Consider the following 21,670-nt stretch of genomic DNA (forward strand, 5'->3'; position numbering starts at 1 on the left):
GGACCACTGGGAACGGACGGAGCGGCGGGGCGGAGCGGTGTTTGCAATGGCTGCTACTGTGAACTTGGAACTTGACCCTATTTTTTTGAAAGCACTAGGTTTCTTACATTCAAAGAGTAAAGATTCTGCTGAGAAACTGAAAGCACTACTTGATGAGTCCTTGGCCCGGGGTGTTGATGCGAGTTACCGTCCATCTCAAAAGGATGTGGAGCCACCCAAAATTTCAAGCACAAAAGCTATTTCTATTAAGCAAGAGCCCAAAACATCATCCATCTTCTTCAGGCAATAATAATGGCAAGGTCCTCACAACTGAAAAGGTAAAGAAGGAAGCTGAAAAGAGACCTGCTGATAAAATAAAATCAGATGTTACTGAAGGAGCTGATATTCCAAAGAAACCTAGACTAGAGAAATCCGAGACGCGGTCCTCTCCCATTACTGTCCAAACCAGCAAGGATTTAGCTATAGCTGACCTTTCCAGTTTTGAAGAGACCAGTGCTGATGATTTTGCTATGGAGATGGGACTGGTCTGTGTTGTTTGTAGGCAGATGACAGTAGCATCTGGTAATCAATTAGTCGAATGTCAAGAATGCCATAATCTGTACCACCAAGACTGCCATAAACCCCAGGTAACAGACAAGGAAGTGAATGACCCTCGCCTGGTGTGGTATTGTGCCCGATGTACCAGACAGATGAAAAGAATGGCTCAAAAAACTCAGAAACCACCACAGAAACCAGCTCCTACAGTTGTTTCTGTAGCTCCAGCTGTCAAAGATCCATTGGTTAAGAAACCAGAAACTAAACTCAAGCAAGAGACAACTTTCCAAGCATTCAAGAGAACAGAAGTCAAGACATCCACGGTTATTTCAGGACATTCTTCTAGTACCAGTGTTTCCTCTTCGGTAACTAGTGGCCTAACGGGGTGGGCAGCGTTTGCAGTCAAAACATCTTCTACTGGTCCCTCAACAGCAAAATTGAGTTCTACAACACAAAACAACAGTGGAAAACCTGCTGCCTCATCAGCCAGCCAGAAGCCTGTGGGTTTGACTGGTCTGGCAACATCTTCCAAAGGTGGAATAGGTTCTAAAATAGGTTCCAATAATAGTTCAACACCCACTGTACCACTGAAACCACCTCCACCTCTGACCTTAGGCAAAACTGGCCTTAGTCGCTCGGTTAGTTGTGATAATGTCAGCAAAGTAGGTCTTCCCAGTCCAAGTAGTTTAGTTCCAGGAAGCAGCAACCAACTAAGTGGGAATGGAAATAGTGGGACATCAGGCCCTGGTGGAAGTACCACTAGTAAAAGTACTTCAGAATCTAGTAGCTCTTCCTCAGCATCCCTTAAAGGTCCAACTTCACAAGAATCACAGCTCAATGCTATGAAGAGATTACAGATGGTTAAGAAGAAAGCCGCCCAAAAGAAACTCAAGAAATAGGGTGTCCAAACAGTTGTGATGTTATAGTACCCAAAAGGTAAAAACTTATTACTAGAACATATATTGTTAAATGTACTGTAATTTAATAAAAATATTCATAATCAAAAAAAAAAAGAAAATAGGCACAGGATAAGTCAATGAATAGTTAATCAAAAATTACCAAAATGCATTACTTAAGAGAAGCATAGACAGTGTGGGTTTTGTTCTGGAGGTTACGTGCTAACTGCAACAACTGTGTCACAATCAGTCTTGCAGCAATTCTGGCTGTACGTGATTTCTTAAAGGAAGTGCATGTGAAGGAGGTGGCCCACAAAGGGTGTGCAACCATCTCTGGATCGTCATGAGTCGGCGCTGGAACCCAAGATCAGTACCTGCCGAGTTCCTAATCCATATTAGATTCTTTCTGTTGCTGTAACAGGTTATCACAATTTAGTAAACATGAATGTATTATATGACAACTCTGGAGATCAGAAGTCCAAAATTGGTCTCACTGGGCTAAAACCAAGGAGTATAAAGGGCTGTGTTCTCCTTGGGTTCCAGGGGAGAGTCCACTTCCTAACCTTTCCAGCTTCTGGAGGCTGCCTACAATCCGTGACTCGTGGCCCCTTTCCATGCTCAGACCCAGCAACTGTGTCAGCCTGACCTCTGCTTGCATCCTCACATCTGCTTTTCTGACTGGCTCCTGCCTCCCGTTTCCACTTATAAGGACCCTTGTGATTATACTGGTCCCCCTCAGGTACTCCAAGCTAACATTTCCTTCTTTAGTTCAGCTCATTAGCAGCCTCAATTCTATGTGTGACTTCAATTCCCCTTTGCTATATAACCGAACTAACATGTGACAGATGCAAGCAATTAGGAATTAGACACCTGGTAGGGGAGTCAAAGTGGTATTGCTCTGCCTACTACTTCATGTACCATCCAAGGCCCTCTGCTGCATAGACTTGAACTATCTTTCTGGTCTTCTCTCCTACCATAACCATTTATTGGATATATATATTGCTGCATACCAGATTACCCCATAAATTAGCCCAAAATAAAACATTTATTATCCCATAGTCCCTGTGGATCAAGATCCAGGGGTGGATTTGCTAAGTCCCCTGGCTCCGGGTCTATAAGGAGGCTGCCATCAAGACATCAGCTGGGGCTGCCTTTATCTCAAAATTCAGCTGTGGAAGGAGTTGCTTTCCACCTTGCTCGTATGGTTGTTGTCAGGATCACTCTTTTCCCTGGCTGCATGTTGGCTGAAGGGTACCCTCAGTTCTTTACCATAAGGATTTCTCCAGTAGGCAGCTCACACTTGGCAGCCAATTTCATCAAACCAAGGAGCAAGAATCATTAGAGGAGAAAAGCAAGCAAGAAGGGAGTCAGTCTTACTTCATCCCACCACTGTTTTTTATGGGAGCATGTTGTTCCAAGTGGCATATTTTTTAAAAGGTTTATTTATTTATTTAAAAGGAAGACTGATAGGGGATTCCAATTCAATCCCATCAAAGTGGCATGTACCAATGCCATCTCACTAGTCCCAGTGATCAATTTCTGTTCACAATTGATCATAATGAAAGGACTAAGAGTCAAAGAGAGCACATAAACAAGTCTAGTGCCTGCTAATACTAACCAATAGAATAAATAAAGGGGAGAGCGATCCAACATGGGAAGCAAGATACACAGCAGACCCATAGAATGGCAGATGTCCTAAATAGCACTCTGGCCTCAGAATCAGCCCTTAAGGCATGCGGATCCGGCTGAAAAGCCCATGAGAGTATTTCAGGCATGGAAAGCCAAGACACTCTGGCAAAAAAAAAAAAAAAAAAAAAAATTTTTAAAAAAAAGGACCTAAATGAAAGATCTCTGTGAGTGAGATCCCAGTGGAAAGAACAGGTCTTTGAAGAAGGAGGTACCTTTCTCTGAAGGGAGGAGAGAACTTCCACGTTGACTATGACCTTGTCTAAATAAGATAAGAGTCGGTGAACTCAAAAGGCGACCATAGCATTGGAAACTCATGACTGGAGCATAGGGAGATTACTGATGGCATAAACAGGAGTGTCAGTTTGTAAAGTGAATAACAGGAGTCACTGTGCACTTACTCCTCATGTAGGATCTCTGTCCTTAATGTGCTGTACATTGAGATTTAATGCTATAACGAGTACTCAAACAGTATTTTTCACTTTGTGTTTATATGTGGGTGCAAGCTGTTGAAATCTTTACTTAATATACTAAACTGATCTTCTGCATATATAGAAAATTGAAAATGAATCTTGATATGAATGGAAGGGGAGAGAGAGCAGGAAAGGGGAGGGTTGCGGGTGGGAGGGAAGTCATGGGGGAGGGAAGCCAATGTAATCCATAAACTGTACTTTGGAAATCTATATTCATTAAATAAAAGTTAAAAAAAAGAATAGGGATAAATGGGTTAGTTAAGAAAGAAAAAAGGTTTTTGTGTGAACAAGAAATAAAAGACAAAAATTGATCTAAAAAAAAGGAAGACTGATAGAGATAGAGAAGGAGACAGGGAGAGAGTGTGTGTGTTGTGTATGTGTGTGGAGAGAGAGAGAGAGAAAATCAGAAAATCTTCTATCCACTGGCTTACTCCCCAAATGGTCACCACAGCTCCAGATCAGGACCACACTGAAGCCAGGAGTCAGGAACTCTATCCTGGTCTCCCACTCGGGTGGCAGAGGCCCAAGTACTTGGACCATCTTCTCTGCCTTCCCAGGAGCATTAGCAGGGAACTGGATGAGAAGCTATGTAGCCACTGATAGGGGATGCCAGCATTAGAAGCAGCAGCTTAACCCCACTGTGCCACAATGCCAGCCCCCTATACCACTTTTGTTGCATCCCACTCATTAGAAGTGAGGTTGCTTTAGAGACAGGGACTGTACAGGGTGCAAACACCAGGAGGTGGGGCCACCAAGAAAGAAAAGAATACCTTCTAATCCATGTCTCATACTTGCCTATTAATGCAGTCATTCAAAAAAAAAAAAACAATAACCAACCACACACCTGGTATGACAGAAGATGATGGGCTGTTACAGGTAAGGGTCAGGATGGGTGTCAGTGGTGGGCAGACTCCCTTATATCATATGGTCCAGAAAGGTCTGTCTATGCACTTACCTCAGAGCAGTGATATGAAGGAAGTGAGGAGCCACCATGAGGATATATGGAAAAAGACTGCCCTGGATCTCTTGACATAGAATGCAAAGGCTACTGACACACTCAAGGAACACCAAGCAGTCCTGTGTGGCTGGAGCAGAGTAAGCAAGGGAAACACAGGTTGGAGGTGGGGTCAGAAAAGCCAAATCTTATAAAGACTTGTAGGTCATTAAAAGGACTTTGACTTTCATTCCAAAATGGAAGCCATGGAAGGATTTCTTCCTAAAAAAGAACTGAAAATGCAGAAAAATAATCAGCCCTCTCTTCATAATTTCAGATATTATTTCTAGTTCTCTGCTGTAGTGAGATGTATTCGGCTTTAGGGGATAGCTACGTTTTTGAAAAAAAAAAAAAAACGTACTTAATATAAGTTGATGCCACATTTTCCAGTTACCTTAAAGATTATATTATTTAAAAGTACTGGGAGTTGGAAACTGCTTTTACCCCTAGATAAGGAAAGAAAAGTCAAAAACAATTTTGGGGCCATGGGATCCATTTCTTACCTAACGCCAAACAATTTCAAAAAGTGTAGGCTAGAACCCAGGTCCATGTCAGCTTAATCGATTGCATGAATTCCAACTTCACCTGGAAGATCCCCACCTGAGACTTTAAAAGGGTGTATTGCAAAGTAGGTGTATTGCACCATGAAATGAGCTGACACCTATGAATTGCCCAAACCTCAATGAAGTGGTTGCTAATAAAAAGCCAACAGATTTTCCTGGCCAGCTATCCTAAAAGAAGTCTTGTTTATATTTGCATATTAGCCAGACTTCCTGATGGAATGACCTAGGATTTTGGCAAAGGACAATTTCTTGTCACCTCCTTCACTGCATATCCAGCCTTATGTTTTTCACATGACTGTGCTGCCTAAGAGTCACCTTTAGACACACTGGAGTGTCTATAGTAGGTAATCTTAGATAAGCAAATGGAACTAGGTATATAAGAAAAGGAGAGGTGAAGGTAGGTAGAAGTGGCTGGGTCAGGAACCAACCATTTTACAAAGAGAAGCGCATATAAGAGAAAGTGGAGAAAGACTCTACTTGCAAATACTGGTATTTGACAGGAGTGCTGGTACAGGACGGAAAGAGTAAGATGGCCTGGTTCGCCCTCCACCTCCTGAACCTTCTCTGGGCTTTGGCTGGGACCAGTACTCAGACCCAAAGTTCATGCTGTGAGTATGGCATTTTCTCTGGGGAAGTCAGGGAAGCAGTCACCCTAGGGAGAGGCAGAGACCTCAGATACTGAGCTCTGCTGCTGAGAAAGTGGTTGAAAATCATGATCATAGCTGGAGATCCAATAAAGGTAAGTCAGGTGTATGTGTTTTTCATCTTTCCTGACTTGATGGCACAAGCTCTTTGAAAGGCAAGTCTATTCATTTTTAATTGAGAGGTTGAAGTTCTTTTGTGTGATTAATGATTGATGATTCAAAGATAAATAATGGCAACGTTGACCAAGTCCTAGTGGGAAATGTTGATACCTGCTGAGAATAGGTCATATCCAAAATATTTAATATTCTTCATGGAACAGCTGGGAAAAAGGGGATGCAAAGAAATCACTGATTCCTAGGAGGTTCTAGAAATCATGTGAAATGTGCATGAGCCATAGTCCTTGAAGTTATTCCATAAAAAACATATTTTCTATCTTAAAGATATGGATGGAGAAGTTGTAGGGACTAATAATTGTCTTCCAAAGAAAAATCTCAATGTTTTTTCCATCTCTCTCAAGTCACTTAGAATACCAACGTTAACTGAGTCATTTCCTAAAAGAAACAAAAGACATAGGAATCATGTTTCTAAGGGCAAAGAATAAGGGTTAGGGGTTTTCTCTTCCCAGCGGTTCCCGCATCAGAGCAGTCATTGGTTAATGGCATCCAAGTGCTCATGGAGGATTCGGTGACCTCATCAGCCCTCCCAAACCCCAGCATCCTTATTGCCATGAACCTGGCTGGAGCCTATGGCTTGGAGGCACAGAAGCTCCTGACTTATGAGCTCATGGCCAGTGACCCTGCAGGTAAGATCTCCACGCCCCTCTCATGCTCCCTGAATTTTGGATTAGTCCCATGAATACTTCTCCCTACCTGCTAAATACCTAGAAAGAAGTGTGTGTGAGGTCAGAGCACTCATGGAAGAGGGCAGAAAAGCACAAAGAGCTCTAGATCAGATGTTTAAAGATCCGGCTTCCAGGCTGGCTCTGCCTTTTATTAACTCTGGGACTTTGCACAGATCACTAATCCTGCTCAACCTCTCCCCAACTCTAATAACAATATCAATGATAATAATAGTAAAATCTCTGTTTGCTACCTCCCAGGAATTACCTTGAGGCTCAAGTTAGATAAAAGCTTTAAATTATTTTGTAACTCTGAATTGTCCTATGGAAATTTTCTCTGTAGCTTTTCTAACCAGATACCAGGGATTCTTGATGGAGTTCTCAAGTCACACAGAAACCAATTAATTAAATTAATTGAGGAGATTAAATATATCATCAAGTATTTTTTCCATATTCTTTCTTTATAAAGACAAAGCCTATCTACTCACTTTATTAAAAAGTCAACATGGTCTGGGTCAGCCCTGGTTGCTGGTGGTCTCTTCCCTGAGAATATCTTTGTGTAACTGTTTTGTTCTCTCCTCTGCAGACCTAACCACTGGGCAGCTTGCCCTCACCGTTATGGCCCTCACCTCCTCCTGCCGAGACCCTGGGAATAAAGTATCCATTCTGCAAAGTCAGATGCAGAAGTGGGCACCTTCAAGTGAGACATCATTGGGAGAGATGGCAGAGGGAGGCACGGTTCCTTTCTGGGCATTTAAAATCCAAGGAAGTTAGAGGTGGTAAAAATGGAAAGTTAGGGAAGAGACACTCTGATCCCTCTAATAATCCCACAAGTGAGAGATTCACTTCCAATCCAAAACGAAGTACCATTACCTCCAGGAACACGGCCTTGTCAGTCCATCACCTGTCTGATGAAATCATCATTCATTTTATTTTATTCAAATGTCAGATGGCATTCCCATTCTAGGAACCATTGAAGCTATCCTTTGCCCATACTGTGTCTTTCTTTGGGGGCAGGTTTTCTAGCAATTCTTATTTAAAAGTTTTGACTTTTCATTCTGCACAAATGTCTCCATAATAGTGATTGTTCACCTAATAATGACTCTCTGTCCCCTTCTGAGGTCCCAACGCTGACGCATCAGCCTTCTACAGCCCCAGTCTGGCCATCTTGGCCCTGTGCCAGAAGAACTCAGAGGCAACCTTACCAATAGCTGTACGTTTTGCCAAGACCCTGCTGGCCAGTTCTTCTCCCTTCAGTGTGGGTGAGTAGATCACCACTGTTTAAAACTGTCCTGAACTGGGAACATTCGAGGTGAGGCACAGTGCACAGAATGGTGGAGCTGGAGAGGGGAGTGGGAGAGGAGAGCTTTCCATAGGGAAAGAACCAAGGATGATGGAAAAGTGTGTAGATGGAAGATACTTAACAAAGCTTGTTGGATATGTGAATTAGGCATAAACAAATAAAGGGAAAATAGTGAGACACAGAAACCAAGGTAATACTTCATATATTCTAACAGTTGCAGAACCTCCACTGGGAACAATAAACATGTCACCCAAGTCAGAAGTCGATCCTAAGTTAAATTTTGAGGTCTTGCCTCCGTCCAACCCTGTTCCCTCTCTCTAATGAATACTGATGTTTCCACACTCTATTCTTCTCAATGATTATCATTGTTATATCCAAATATTCTCTTTCAATTAAACAGCTGCTACCTGAACCTTTAAACCCATGATTTCCTCATTCAAAGCAAAGCTGGGGCCATCTCATTCCTTTGTTCTGAAAACACGGTTGCTTACTAATGGCCTTCTTTTGGCCACCCTTTTGTGTTAATTATCCCATCTCTCTGGGAGCCACTGTCATATTGCATGGTCACTTTTGCCCTCTGTCATTCTCTAAATGTTACCTCGGGTTTTCACCTCCTTCCACATGCCTCATTAGTGACTTCTCATGTTTCTGTTTCTATCGGACAAGCAGGTACACGTTTGCTCTAGTAGCCTGTAGGTGGGTCAAACAACGGACAGATGTCCCTTTGCTATCTGGGACCTCACACGTTGCTGAGGTATCTCTGCCAGTTTTAGAGAGTTTGGACGTCTTTGCTCTGGGATTCAGTAACACAGTCACCCTCGGTGACATTATGCAACTCTCAGAGAATAGTGTGGAGAGCAAAGATCAGTGAAATAAAAGATGCGACCTGGCGAGCTTTTCATTTGGTCTGGTCTTTTCATCCCAGAACTGTTCCTTCAGTCTGCAAGTTTCTCACTCACAAATGATGAAAAAGTCCCTGTGCTGAGTGCTATGGGAGGATGCAAAGTTCACACCATCCAAGCATTCACTGAGCACAATTAACAACAACACATGAGGACATTTCAAAAAGTTCATTGAAAACTGAATTAAAAGATACATGTATTTTAGTGGGAAAAAAAACTTTTGAAATCCACGCATAGTATTTTCACAATACACAATGTTTATGAACTTTTTGTAGACTCCTTGAATATCAGAGAGTGTCAAAATTGAAAACAGGTATAAACAACAAATGCTAAAGGAGAGAGACTCTATCTGTTGGGCTGGGATGACCAAGAAGGCTTCATTGAGAGAACATGAAGACTGGCCTTCAAAACCTGGTGACATTTTGAAAGATAGACATTGGGACAAGAGAAGTAGGATTCAACATACTGCCAGTCTGTACAAACACAAATCATGAGCCATTGAATTACACAGATCTGGGTTCAGGTCTGGTGTTTCTACTTGCTGGTTGTGTGACCTAGGAAACTTGTACATGAAAATAATTACAGATCCTAATTCACAGATTTCTCAGAGGATTACATGAGATCATGTAACTAGAAGTAGCGCACAACTAATGCGAGATGTTTATATTGTCGTGGTGGTGATCCTACCCCCGCTGTGATTCACAGACACAGGAGCAGTGGCGACCTTGGCTCTGACCTGTATGTACAACAAGATCCCTGTGGGGTCAGAAGAAAGTTACAGAGACCTGTTTGGTCAGGTACTAAAGAATATTGTAGAGAATATCAGCGCAAGGATCAAAGACAATGGCATCATAGGAGATATCTACAGTACTGGGCTTGCTATGCAGGTAAACACACCCTGGATACTTTTGACTGGGTCCATGCCAATAAGATAAAATTGTAGGATCAAGAAATCAGGCCTCTGCTAACATCTCTGGGTAAATCCTACTGGTGTACCTTGAGGTATATTTTTTGTAGTGACTGCATTAGTTTATCCATTGGTACAACGCAGGCTAAGTGTTATTTGCTCCTTACCTCATAGGTAAAATGTGATAACAAATCTATATGAATCTGTCTACCTTCTTTGGAGAATGAAGCAAACTAAATAAATCCAAGAACTTTATTGGTTTCTTAGTGAAAATAATCAGTTTATTAGTAATAGTTACAGACTATTGAAAGTTTGATGTATAAATAATAAAGATTATAAGGTAGGTCCTTTAAATATATTAAATTTTTTTAAAAAACTTTATTTATCTGAGAGGTAGAGTTATGGACAATGAAAGGGAGAGACAGAGAGAAAGGTCTTCCATCTGCTGGTTCACTCCCCAAATGGCTGTAACGGCTGGAGCTAGGTCAATCCAAAGCCAGGAGCTAGGAGCTTCTTGGTCTCCTACATGGGTGTAGGGGCCCAGGCACTTGGACCATCTTCCACTACTTTCCCAGGCCATAGCAAAGAGCTGGATTGAAAGTGGAGCAGCCAGGACTAGAACCAGTGCATCTATAGGATGCCAGCACCACAGGCAGAGGCTTAGCCCACTACACCACAGCTCTGATCCAAAATATTAAATTTTTTTTTCTTTTTTTTTTATCTTTTATTTAATGAATATAAATTTCCAAAGTACGACTCATGGGTTACAATGGCTTCCCCCCCATACCGTCCCTCCCACCCACAACCCTCCCCTTTCCCACTCCCTCTCCCCTTCCATTCACATCAAGATTCATTTTCGATTATCTTAATATACAGAAGATCAGCTTAGTATACCTTAAGTAAGTATTTCAACAGTTTGCTCCCACACAGAAACATAAAGTGAAAAATAATAGATGATTTTTTTAAATGATGATGAAATCAGATCAGACCTATTGTCATGTTTAACCCCAGTGCGAGTCAAGTTGGGAATTGATAATTTCTTTTTTTTTTTTTTTTTTTTTACAGAAGATCAGTTTAGTGTACATTAAGTAAAGATTTCAATCGTTTGCACCCCCATAGAAACACAAAGTGAAATATACTGTTTGAGTACTAGTTATAGCATTAAGCCTCAGTGTACAGCACGTTAAGGACAGAGATCCTACATGAGGAGTAAGTGCACAGTGACTCCTGTTGTTGACTTTACAAATTGACACTCCTGTTTATGGCATCAGTAATCTCCCTATGCACCTGTTATGAGTTTCCAAGGCTATGGAAGCCCCTTGAGTTCTCCGACTCTTATCTTGTTTAGACACGGTCATAGTCAAAGTGGAGGTTCTCTCCTCCCTTCAGAGAAAGGCACCTCCCTCTTTGAAGACCTGTTCTTTCCACTGGGATCTCACTCACAGAGATCTTTTTGCCAGAGTGTCTTGGCTTTCCATGCCTGAAATACTCTCATGGGCTTTTCAGCCAGATCCGAGTGCCTTTAGGGCTGATTCTGAGGCCAGAGTGCTCAAAATATTAAATTTTACCAATCAATCTTTTGGCCGGCGCAGCAGCTCAATAGCTAATCCTCCGCCTGCGGCGCCGGCACCCCAGGTTCTAGTCCTGGTCGGGGCGCCAGATTATCTGCTGTGTCCCAGGAGTGCAGTGGAGGATGGCCCATGTCCTTGGGTCCTGCACTGGCATGGGAGACCAGGAGAAGCACCTGGCTCCTGGCTTCAGATCAGCACGGTGCACTGGCTGTAGCGTGCCAGCCACGGCAGCCATTGGAGGGTGAACCAACAGCAAAAGGAAGACCTTTCTCTCTGTCTCTCTCTCTCACTGTCCACTCTGCGTGTCAAAAAAAAAAAAATTGGCTCAAAAGATTAATTCTTTTTTTATTTATTTATTTATTTTTTTTTTGACAGGCAGAGTGGATAGTGAGAGAGACAGAGAGAAAGGTCTTCCTTTCCTGTTGGTTCCCACCCCAATGTGAACCACGCACCACGCTGATCCGAAGGCAGGAGCCAGGTGCTTATCCTGGTCTCCCATGGGGTGCAGGGCCCAAGCACTTGGGCCATCCTCCACTGCACTTCCTGGCCACAGCACAGAGCTGGACTGGAAGAGGAGCAACCGGGACAGAATCCGGCGCCCTGACCGGGACTAGAACCCGGTGTGCCAGCGCCGCAGGTGGAAGATTAGCCTAGTGAGCTGCGGCACCGGCCAATTGTTTTTTTTCTAAGTCCTTTATCTTAATCTCAAAAAGGCAGATTTTTGTTCAAAATGATTAGCAAAAATCATCTAAATTTGACTAAACTTTTCTAAAAGCCCCTGGTAGATGATAGAGCCACATCTGCCTAGAACCAAGTCCATACTCAGTCCTATGCTTCCCTAGTGTAACACTGAAGTTTGAATTCTGTAAGATGCTTCTTATAGCTCCAAGTCCAACTCCCTCTCCTTCTCCCTCTCTCCCTCCCTGCTCCTACTCAATCTCTTGCATAAAAAGTCCCCACTCCAACATACCATGCTTAAAAGTGATTAAATAAAAAAGATAGCTTGTATGCCGTGGTCAATGACATTTTGTCATAGAACAAAAGCCTAGTTTTGATCCACGTCTGGATCTAAAGAGTATTTTCAAGGGCCTACAAAGATTTGTAGAAGATAAAGAAAGTCTGTAACGGATTATAAGATCATTTGAGGAGTTACGTGTGTGTGTGTGTGTACCTCACATAAAATAACCTTGCTTCAACTTAGTGCCCCACAGAGAAACATTTACTTTAACTAAATTGACTTGTGGATTCTATTTGGAATTTTATCACCTGCTATGTACACTCTGATAAGCTGTACCTGGGAATGAAAGCTTTTCCTATCAAGGGCAAGACCTCATCCATATCTAAATGCCATAGCCCAGAGGGATTTCTTCGATTACTCAGGCAACCTGAAAACTGGAGTCACCAGGTCTCTAATATGTAAACTTTTCCATCTAAAATGTCCTTGCCTTGTCTCAGATCTGCCACCATCTCAAACAAATATTGAATTTCTCTAGATTTCATCTCCCCCATAATAACAAGGCTGCTGTTAGGTTAAATGAAATGTAGTCTGCAAAAAAAAAAAAAAAAAAAAAAAAAAAAAAAAATTTCACAGTTCCAGCATTGTTCGTGTTTTCTCCCAGCAGAACAGTAGTGCTTCTAACCCTTCTTTGCAGGCTTTGCTCAACCTCTTCCAGGAGGCCAGTGCCCTTCCAGTGGCCTGGGAGATGCATATCGCTTGCTAACAGCATTCACAAGGCATTTCCTCTGTCACAGAACTTCCCCTCTTTCTTCCATCAGTGTTCTCAGGTACAAACTTACCTGGAAAATAGATCTAACACATGCCTTAATGGAGAGTTATTAATGACTTCTGACAGCGTAATGTGTTACTCTTCTCAAGATTGTTGGCAAGCTAAATTGTTGCCCTAATAGTGTTCCCCAAATCTGATTGTAACACAGCTATTTGTTCTGTGACTACTATGTGACAGACACCATGCTAAGTGATGACATCACATTAAAGAAGATAGATGTAGTTTAAACCTTTGGTAGCTTAAGTTTTAGATTCTAAGTGATCAAAAAGATTAGTGATCAAGTCTATTCCTTACAGGAACCACTCCATATATGCTTAGTTCCTTACTCTCACTCTCTCACCCTCTCTCTCTCTCTTTCACCCTATCTCTCCCAGGCTCTCTCTGTCACACCTGAGAAACCGAGAAAGGAGTGGAACTGCGAGATGACCATGAACACAATATTTGATGAGATTAAGCAGGGGAAATTCCAGAACCCCATGTCCATTGCGCAAATCCTCCCTTCTCTAAGAGGCAAGACGTACCTAGATGTGCCCCACGTGACTTGTAGCCCTGGTAAGAGCTCTTTTAACACCTGACTCTCAATTCTTACGTCACACATAGAAACTTAGGCCAGTAATGATGTGTCCATTGCTCACCTGTGGATGAAGCCCCACCTGACTTTCAGTTCCCAAGAGTGTGTGCTACTGCATAAACACCTGCCCCCCAAAATTCAGACCCGTGTTTACTTCCTTCAGCATGCATTCACTGAGCACCTGGTATGTACAAAACATTTTGTAGGAGGGAAAATTCCATAATTCCATATAAAATAACTTCATTCATTCACTTGAAAATGTACTACCAAGCATTATGTATATCTTACGATGTCTGCTCTTCCAAAGTCATGAGACAGCTATGTAGACAAAAACTAGAATATTTGGAAGACTAGAATAAGTATTAAATAGAAATTGAATCCATATACAATGAAAATGCAAAAAAGAAGTAATGATTGATCCTTGATTTTGTTTAGGAGGCTTAGGAGGAGAACAGAGTTGATATTTCAGTCAAGCTTTAAAAGTCCCAAATATGAAAGCTTGGTGCTAACAGCACACTGAAGGAATGGGGTGAAAACCTGCAATGCTGCTTTTTAAGTTGAAATATTCTTTATTCAATTACAAATATGATGCTGAGATACTTAAAATTCAAATACTGAAGTAATATGGATTTAAAAAGTAGAAATCTTTTGCAGAAATTTATCACCCCAGAACTAATCTGTGTTTGATATGGATTCCTCTAATTCTCCTTTTTATTCAAATATTAATATAAAGTATTGTTCCATTTAAATTGCATGCACTTCATTTTTTAATTTTTTTAGATTTTTTTCATTTATTTGAAAGATAGAGTTACACAGAAAGAGAGGGAGAGACAGAGAGAGACCTTCCATCCACTGGTTCACCCCCCACATGGCTGCAACAGTCAGGGCCAGGCCTTGCCAAAGCCAGGAGCTGGGAGCTTCATCCAAGTCTCCCAAGTGCTTGGGTCATTTTCCTCTGCTTTCCTAAGTGCATTAGCAGGAGCTGGATCAGAAGTGGAGCAGCCAGGAATTGAACTGGCGCCTATATGTAATGCGTTCCAGGCGGCAGCTTAACCCATTATGCGACAATGCCAGCGTGCATGTATTTCCTAGGACAACAAGAGATCAGATATTCTTTGTCTGTCTCAAATGCAGAATTCATAGAGAACAAGATCAAGCAAGTTGATCCCAGTTGTACCAAATACTGCTACGTTTACCTGACTCCTAAGACTCCTACTTCCCAATGATTTTCCAAGTTTAACAAATTGTCCATGGAGTCCTTGCCAGGATTCTACACTTGCTATCCAAGCACTTTGTTAAACTCTGTGACATGTATTACTTTTTAAAAATATTTTCTTGAATGAGTTGCTAGTGACAGAGATTTTGTACCTATAAAACAAATGCCAGAATCTTTGACAAATTTGGCCTCTTTGCTCTTCACAGGAGTTGAGACACAGCCAACTCTACCCAGCCAACTTACCCCTGCCCCCACTTCAGCATCCAACATCACTGTCACATACACAATAAACAACCAGCTGAGGGGGGTGGATCTGCTCTTCAATGTGACCATCAATGTCAGTGTGAAAAATGGATCAGTGCTACTCGTGGTCTTAGAAGAAGCAGAGCGCAAAAATCCTATGTTCAAGTAAGTGGCATTTGCCATTCTCCCCAGGCCTAACCAGAACCCAAATTCCTATTCTCTCTCTCTCTCTCTCTCTCTCTCTCTCTCTCTCTCTCTCGTTTTCTATTTCCTTCTGATAATTTATGGATTTTTAAATCTGATAACCCCATGAGGAGTTTGCAATGGAGTAATTAAGCAAGGATCTCATGAAAAATGAAATCCTACAGGTCAATACATCACAGAAATTTAAAAACAAGAATGCAGAGGAGAGAGAATCCATTGTGCATTAGAAAAGTCAAAGAAGGCTCTGTGGAATTGCAACAAGTAGAATAAATAATTTCTACTTAGGAAAATATGGGAAAGGGTCATTCTAGAGAGAAAGATTGTCTACAGCAAAACATTTTCAGTAGGGGGTAACTGAGTAGGCCCAGCTTGGCTAGAGAGAATAAGGACTGAACTGAATGATGTCTGAAATGATAGCTTGCGTGAAATTGTAAACAGCCTTAAATACAAGGTCAAGGAAATTAGTCTTCATATTTCAGAGAAGCATTGCAAATTTTTAAGAAAATCCGTGTTGTGAATGTTCCTTGGGTTACAAGAGTAGGAGACAAGGGGGAGAGTGAGGCCATGACTTAATAATGAAGCTGTGATGTGACAGAGACTTCATCTAGCATAAAGGACTCACCCAAGCAAGACTCTCTGGGGCTCTGTAGATGATTAAATGTGAAGGTCAAGAGAAAGGATCTACAAAATTATTGACAAAAATGTCAAGAAAGAAGAATATCTGCTTAGAATTGCTTAATTTGGGGTGTTCAAAATAGAAAATTCAGAAGGATTTTGAAGGTATATAGAGGGAGTCCTAGAAAAAAGAAGCCAATGGGGCTGGCACCGTGGCTCACTTGGTTAATCCTCCACCTGCAGCACCGGCATCCCATATGGGCGCCAGGTTCTAGTCCTGGCTGCTCCTTTTCCAGCCCAGCTCTCTGATGTGGCCCAGAAGGGCAGTGGAGGATGGCCCAGGTGCTTGTGCCCTGCACCCACATGGGAGACCAGGAAGAAGCACCTGGCTCCTGGCTTTGGATTGGTGCAGCTCCAGCCATAGCGGCCATTGAGGGGGTGAACCAATGGAAAGATCTTCCTCTCTGTCTCTCCCTCTCACTGTCTATAACCCTACCTGTCAAATAAGAAATAAAAAATAAAGAAAAAAAAAAAGAAGCCAGCGCAGGCAAAAAAAAAAAAAAATTGGATAGTTATCTGATAGAATTGATGATTGTGCAGTAGGTAGCAAATATGTGCACCCAACAAACTGTGAGACCCATTTACTTTTAATCCCATTTATAATAACAAGGGTACTTGAAAATGTCCATGGAAATTGAATTGAAAGATCAGTTTATTTCGGAGCAAAAACATGTTGAACTCCATGCATACAAGGGGTCTTCACATTGTGAGGAATATGGACAAAGGTCAAGCAGTCAACAATTGAGTGAGACTGCATGGGGATCTAGCCACAGGGCTATATTAAGCACATGATATCTATTGCCCACTGCATGGCTCCTCACTGCACTGGCTTCTATAGACAGGTCAGGGTAAAAGTTTCATGAGGAATATTTAATTTACAAACCCCTTGAATATACTTTCCTTCACTGAGATTTGCTTTTATTTTGCCTGATTTTTTCTTTTTCTGTTTGTAAATACAATAAATACAGATAGTAAAAATGTTGAGAGAAAAAGCATAAAGAAGACAACAAATTGGCTACATCCATCCAAAAAATGTATCCAATATTACTATGATTCATGATTCTGTAGGTGATTTTTCACATGCGTATTACAAACAGTGTGATCCATCATTTACCTGGGGCAGATATTTTATGTAAAATTTGTATTCCACATTTTTAGTTAACATTTTTGCATAAGTATTTTCCCATGTTACTAAAACTGATTGAAAAATATAATTCTTTTCACAACCTTCAATTTTAGGCATTCATTCCATCATTCACTGAATTATTCACACTTTTTGGGGCATTTACATTTTTAAACATTTTCTTATTTAAAGATTTTTTTGAAAATCCACTCATTTTTATTTCATTTCAAGTGGGATAATTTCATATTAACCACTGCATTTCTCTTTTGGGCATGATTTTATCTGGTCTTTATGCATTTAGAATGTCTTTGTTACTTCTTATCTTCATATTGCCTGATCTCAAATGAGGTCTTAATCGTATATCATTTTATCCTTAGATTTGAAACCACCATGACATCTTGGGGCCCTATCGTCTCTTCTATCAACAATATTGCTGAAAATGCTAATCACAAGACATACTGGGAGTTCCTCAGTGGCAGTACACCTTTGAATCAAGGTGAGGAAAGAAAAGGAATGGGCATGTCTTCCATAATTTGAAGGCTACACTCCTTAATTACTTATTTTTTTCATACAATCAAAAAATACTTGTGAGATCACATGTGTATATACAATGATTATTTGTTATATTTATACATACATATGCATATATTATTGTATACATACATTCAATAGAGATAGATGATAGATAGATAGACAGACAGTTCTTTAATTATTAGTGACTCTCTTTACAGAGAAGAAAATTAAGTCTTAGAGACATTGAAGGTATTCCCACAAGACATGCCTCTAGCATTTGATAGAGTGAACAATCAAGCTCACATTTCCAAACTCTAGGATGAATGTGCGTTTTTCCATAGCTACATTCAAAACTTCATTCTTTGCCCTTTTTTTCTGTCATGGCTTTCTTTAAATCTCCAAACAAACGAATGTCTGTGCATGCATGTTTCTGTGGAGAAAGTGGGAAGAATAAGTCAGACTTTAGCAAAAATTTAGCATTCGTTCAATGTTTTTCACAAACACTAAAATATCCTCCAACTGGGAGTCCGCTGGTATATGGTTTTGACTAAAGATGATGTCACCTAGTGAATCTGTTGTTAATCGTCTTCAGACAGAGAGATGTAAAGCCAAATGAACTCACAGCATTGCCAAAGAGGCTTCATTACCCCACATTATAATGGCAGTGCTTTTTTTCTTAAAGTCTATCATATATTTAACAAAATCTGGCTGATCAGAATGTGTGGCGTTGCAACAAAGCCTGCAATAAAGACTGGGGTCACATAGGCCTTTTTTTTAATTTTTTTTTTACTTTCAAGTTATTTTTTTTTTTTTTTTTTTTTTTTTGACAGGCAGAGTGGACAGTGAGAGAGAGAGACAGGGAGAGAAAGGTCTTCCTTTGCCGTTGGTTCACCCTCCAATGGCCGCCGCTGCAGCCGGCGCACCGCGCTGATCCTGGCAGGAGCCAGGAGCCAGGTGCTTTTCCTGGTCTCCCATGGGGTGCAGGGCCCAAGCACCTGGGCCATCCTCCACTGCACTCCCTGGCCATAGCAGAGAGCTGGCCTGGAAGAGGGGCAACCGGGACAGAATCCGGCGCCCCAACCGGGACTAGAACCCGGTGTGCCGGCGCCGCAAGGTGGAGGATTAGCCTATTGAGCCACGGCGCCGGCTTTCAAGTTAATTTTTTTAAAAGATATTTAATTTATTTGAAAGTCAGAGTTACACAGAAAGAGGAGAGGCAGAGAGAGAAGTCTTCCATCTGATGGTTCATTCCCCAATTGACTGCAACGGCTGGAACTGCACCGATCTGAAGCCAGGAGCCAGGAGCTTCTTCCTGGTCTCCCACATGGGAGCAGGGGCTGAAGGGCTTGGCCATCTTCTACTGTTTTCCCAGGCCATAGCGGAGAGCTGGGTGGGAAGTGGAGCAGCCAGGTCTCCTTAACCCGCTGCCTCACAGCGCTGGGCCCCCCACACAGGCCTTGAATAGAAGTTCCTCTATTACTAATTTACATGGCTTCACTAAGCAAGTTACAGAGCTTTCATGAGACGCAGTTTCTACAACAATAAAATGGTAGTAGCATTAACCTTTTCTTGGGTATTTTGAGGATTCACAATGATGTGTTTAAAATGATTAGAAAGGGGGCCGGCGCTGTGGCTCAATAGGCTAGTCCTGACCACCTGCGGCGCCAGCACCCCAGGCTCTAGTCCCGGTCGGGGGCGCAGGATTGTGTCCCGGTTGCTCCTCTTCCAGTCCAGCTCTCTGCTGTGGCCTGGCAGTGCAGTGGAGGATGGCCCAAGTGCTTGGGCCCTGCACCCACATGGGAGACCAGGAGAAGCACCTGGCTGCTAGCTTCGGATCAGCGTGGTGCGCCGGCCGCAGCGGCCATTGTGGGTTGAACCAACGGAAAAGGAAGACCTTTCTCTCTGTCTCTCTCTCACTGTCCACTCTGCCTGTCAAATAAATAAATAAATATAATTAATTAATTAATTAAATGATTACAAAGGGGCAGACATCTTGTACAGTGGTGAAGATGTCACTTAAGATGCTGGGGCAGACATCTTACACAGTGGTGAAGATGTCATTTAAGATGCCCACATCCCATACTGGAGTGCCTGGGATCCAGTCCCGACTCTGTTCCTAATTCCAGTTTCCTGTTAACGCACACCCTGGAAAGCAGCACGTGATAGCCCAAGTACTTGGGTATCTGCCACCCATGTGGGATACCCGGATTGAGTACCAGGCTCCAGGCATCAGCCTGATGCAGTCCAGGCTTTGAGGACATTTGGGGAGTGAACCAGCAGATGGAAGATTTTTCTGTGTCTGTCTCTTTTCTTCTCTCTGTTTCTCTGCCTTTCAAATAAAATGAAAATAAATAATAAACAAAATTTAAAACAAAATTAAATAAATAAATAACTACAGGGCTTTTTGCATGGTCTGTAATCAAAAATGTTAATCATCATCATTATCATTCCTTCTACCACCTTCATCTCGAGAAATTGCCCTGGGAACTTATAGAAGGCTTATTCGCATGTCTCCTAGTTACTATTCTTTTCTAGGAGAAACGATGGTAAAGAAATACTCTCTGAGAACCAAAAAAGTTTGGGCCTGGAATTGCCATTCTTTTTGTTGCCTGACCACCTGAAAGATAACAGATATTGTCATTGTCTATCTTTCCAGTCCCAAAAGACAAGAATTCGCAGTCTGTTACTCTTGTTTATTTCATACAAAATTGTCAAAAATGAATATGAGATCCTCCCTAGAATATTTTAATCTTGGCCTAAATAACCTGTTTTAATAATAGCCACCATTTATTCCACAATTATTGCATGTCAGGTACTGTATTTGGCACCCAGCAATTATTGTTTCTAATCCTAAAAATAGCTCTTTGGAGTAAACATTAACAAAATTTTCCATGAAGAAAAGAAGCTCCCAGTTTTAAACCACTTACTGGGGACTGGTGCTGTGGTACAATGGGTTAAGCCACCACCCGCAACTCCAGCATCCCATATCAGAACACTGGTCCGGTTCAAGTCCCAGGTGTTCCGCTGCCAAGCCAGCTCCCTGCTACTGTGGCTAGGAAAGCAGCAGAAGGGACCCAAGTACTTGGACCCCTGCACCCTCATGAGAGACTTGGATGAAGCTCTGGCTGCTGACTTCAGCCTGGCGCCAGCCTGGCCCAACCCCAGCTGTTGTCGCAATCTGGGAACTTAACCAGCAGATGGGAAAATCTCTGTGTGTCTGTCTCTTCCTCTCCATCTCTCCGTCGCTCTGCGTTTCAAATAAATACAATAAACTTAAAAAAAAAAAAAACACAGAAGAAAAACAGCTTATGGTGAGTTGGAGACTGGAATCACAAACTCTGTTGTTTCTGCCGTAATAATCAGCTGTCCAGTTCTCTCCAGGGTGATTTTACCTCGGTTTATGGCCTGATCCTTTGGGGTGGTTCCATGCACCATGGTGACCTCTTGCTGTTCTCTGCTTCTTTCCAGGGGTTGCTTACTATGTACCCTTCAACAAGGAGCACATCACAGCCAACTTCACACAGTACTAAGCAAGAGGTGGATTCAACTTCTACTGAGCATCTACAAACTTGGGTGGAATAGGTTTTGCTTCATTTCAAATCAATAAAAAAAATAGATATCTGTAGTGCTATCATGTTCCTGGTAAAAACAGAAAGCTGCTATGTAAAACAAATAATTCAGAGCTCTCTGGAGTCTCAAAATCTATGACCTATGAAAATAAAAAGCCCAGTTTCTCAGCACAAAGCTGTCATTTGTTACTTACACCTGCAGAGAGAGAACCCAGTTGGTATGTTGGGGTGACATAAAAAGATTTCCAAAAAAAGATCATTTTGATCTTCTTGATTAACTAAACAATACACTCCTTATTTCTATAAACTAAATTATATTTTTGGTTTTTACCAAGTACTCCTTTTTAAATCACCTAATGTAAACATATATGCATATGTCTGTACATATATATACATGAAATGACCAAAATCTTTTCTTACGAAATTCCCAGATGGTTCAGACTGAGAAAGTGACATA

General features: G+C 41.8%; 1 protein-coding gene and 1 pseudogene across 2 annotated transcripts; both read left to right on the forward strand.

The window, feature by feature from the left end:
* On the forward strand, positions 1-1,552 carry LOC100356430 (integrator complex subunit 12 pseudogene; annotated as a pseudogene). The gene has a single exon (XR_016216757.1). The product of XR_016216757.1 is annotated as an integrator complex subunit 12 pseudogene (transcript).
* A 3,990-nt stretch (positions 1,553-5,542) lies between these two features.
* On the forward strand, positions 5,543-21,388 carry CBLIF (cobalamin binding intrinsic factor). The gene is made up of 9 exons (XM_002709184.5): positions 5,543-5,754; positions 6,417-6,593; positions 7,216-7,329; positions 7,751-7,891; positions 9,540-9,721; positions 13,474-13,651; positions 15,093-15,294; positions 17,509-17,627; positions 21,113-21,388. Exons 1-9 carry the CDS (start codon positions 5,676-5,678, stop codon positions 21,172-21,174), a joined length of 1,254 nt encoding a protein of 417 aa, XP_002709230.1. The 5' UTR covers positions 5,543-5,675; the 3' UTR covers positions 21,175-21,388.
* Positions 21,389-21,670: the final 282 nt, after the last annotated feature.

This window comes from Oryctolagus cuniculus, chromosome 1, assembly GCF_051225735.1.
Source record: "Oryctolagus cuniculus isolate XC-2025 breed Fujian yellow rabbit chromosome 1, ASM5122573v1, whole genome shotgun sequence".
In the NCBI taxonomy this organism is placed as follows: Eukaryota; Metazoa; Chordata; class Mammalia; order Lagomorpha; family Leporidae; genus Oryctolagus; species Oryctolagus cuniculus.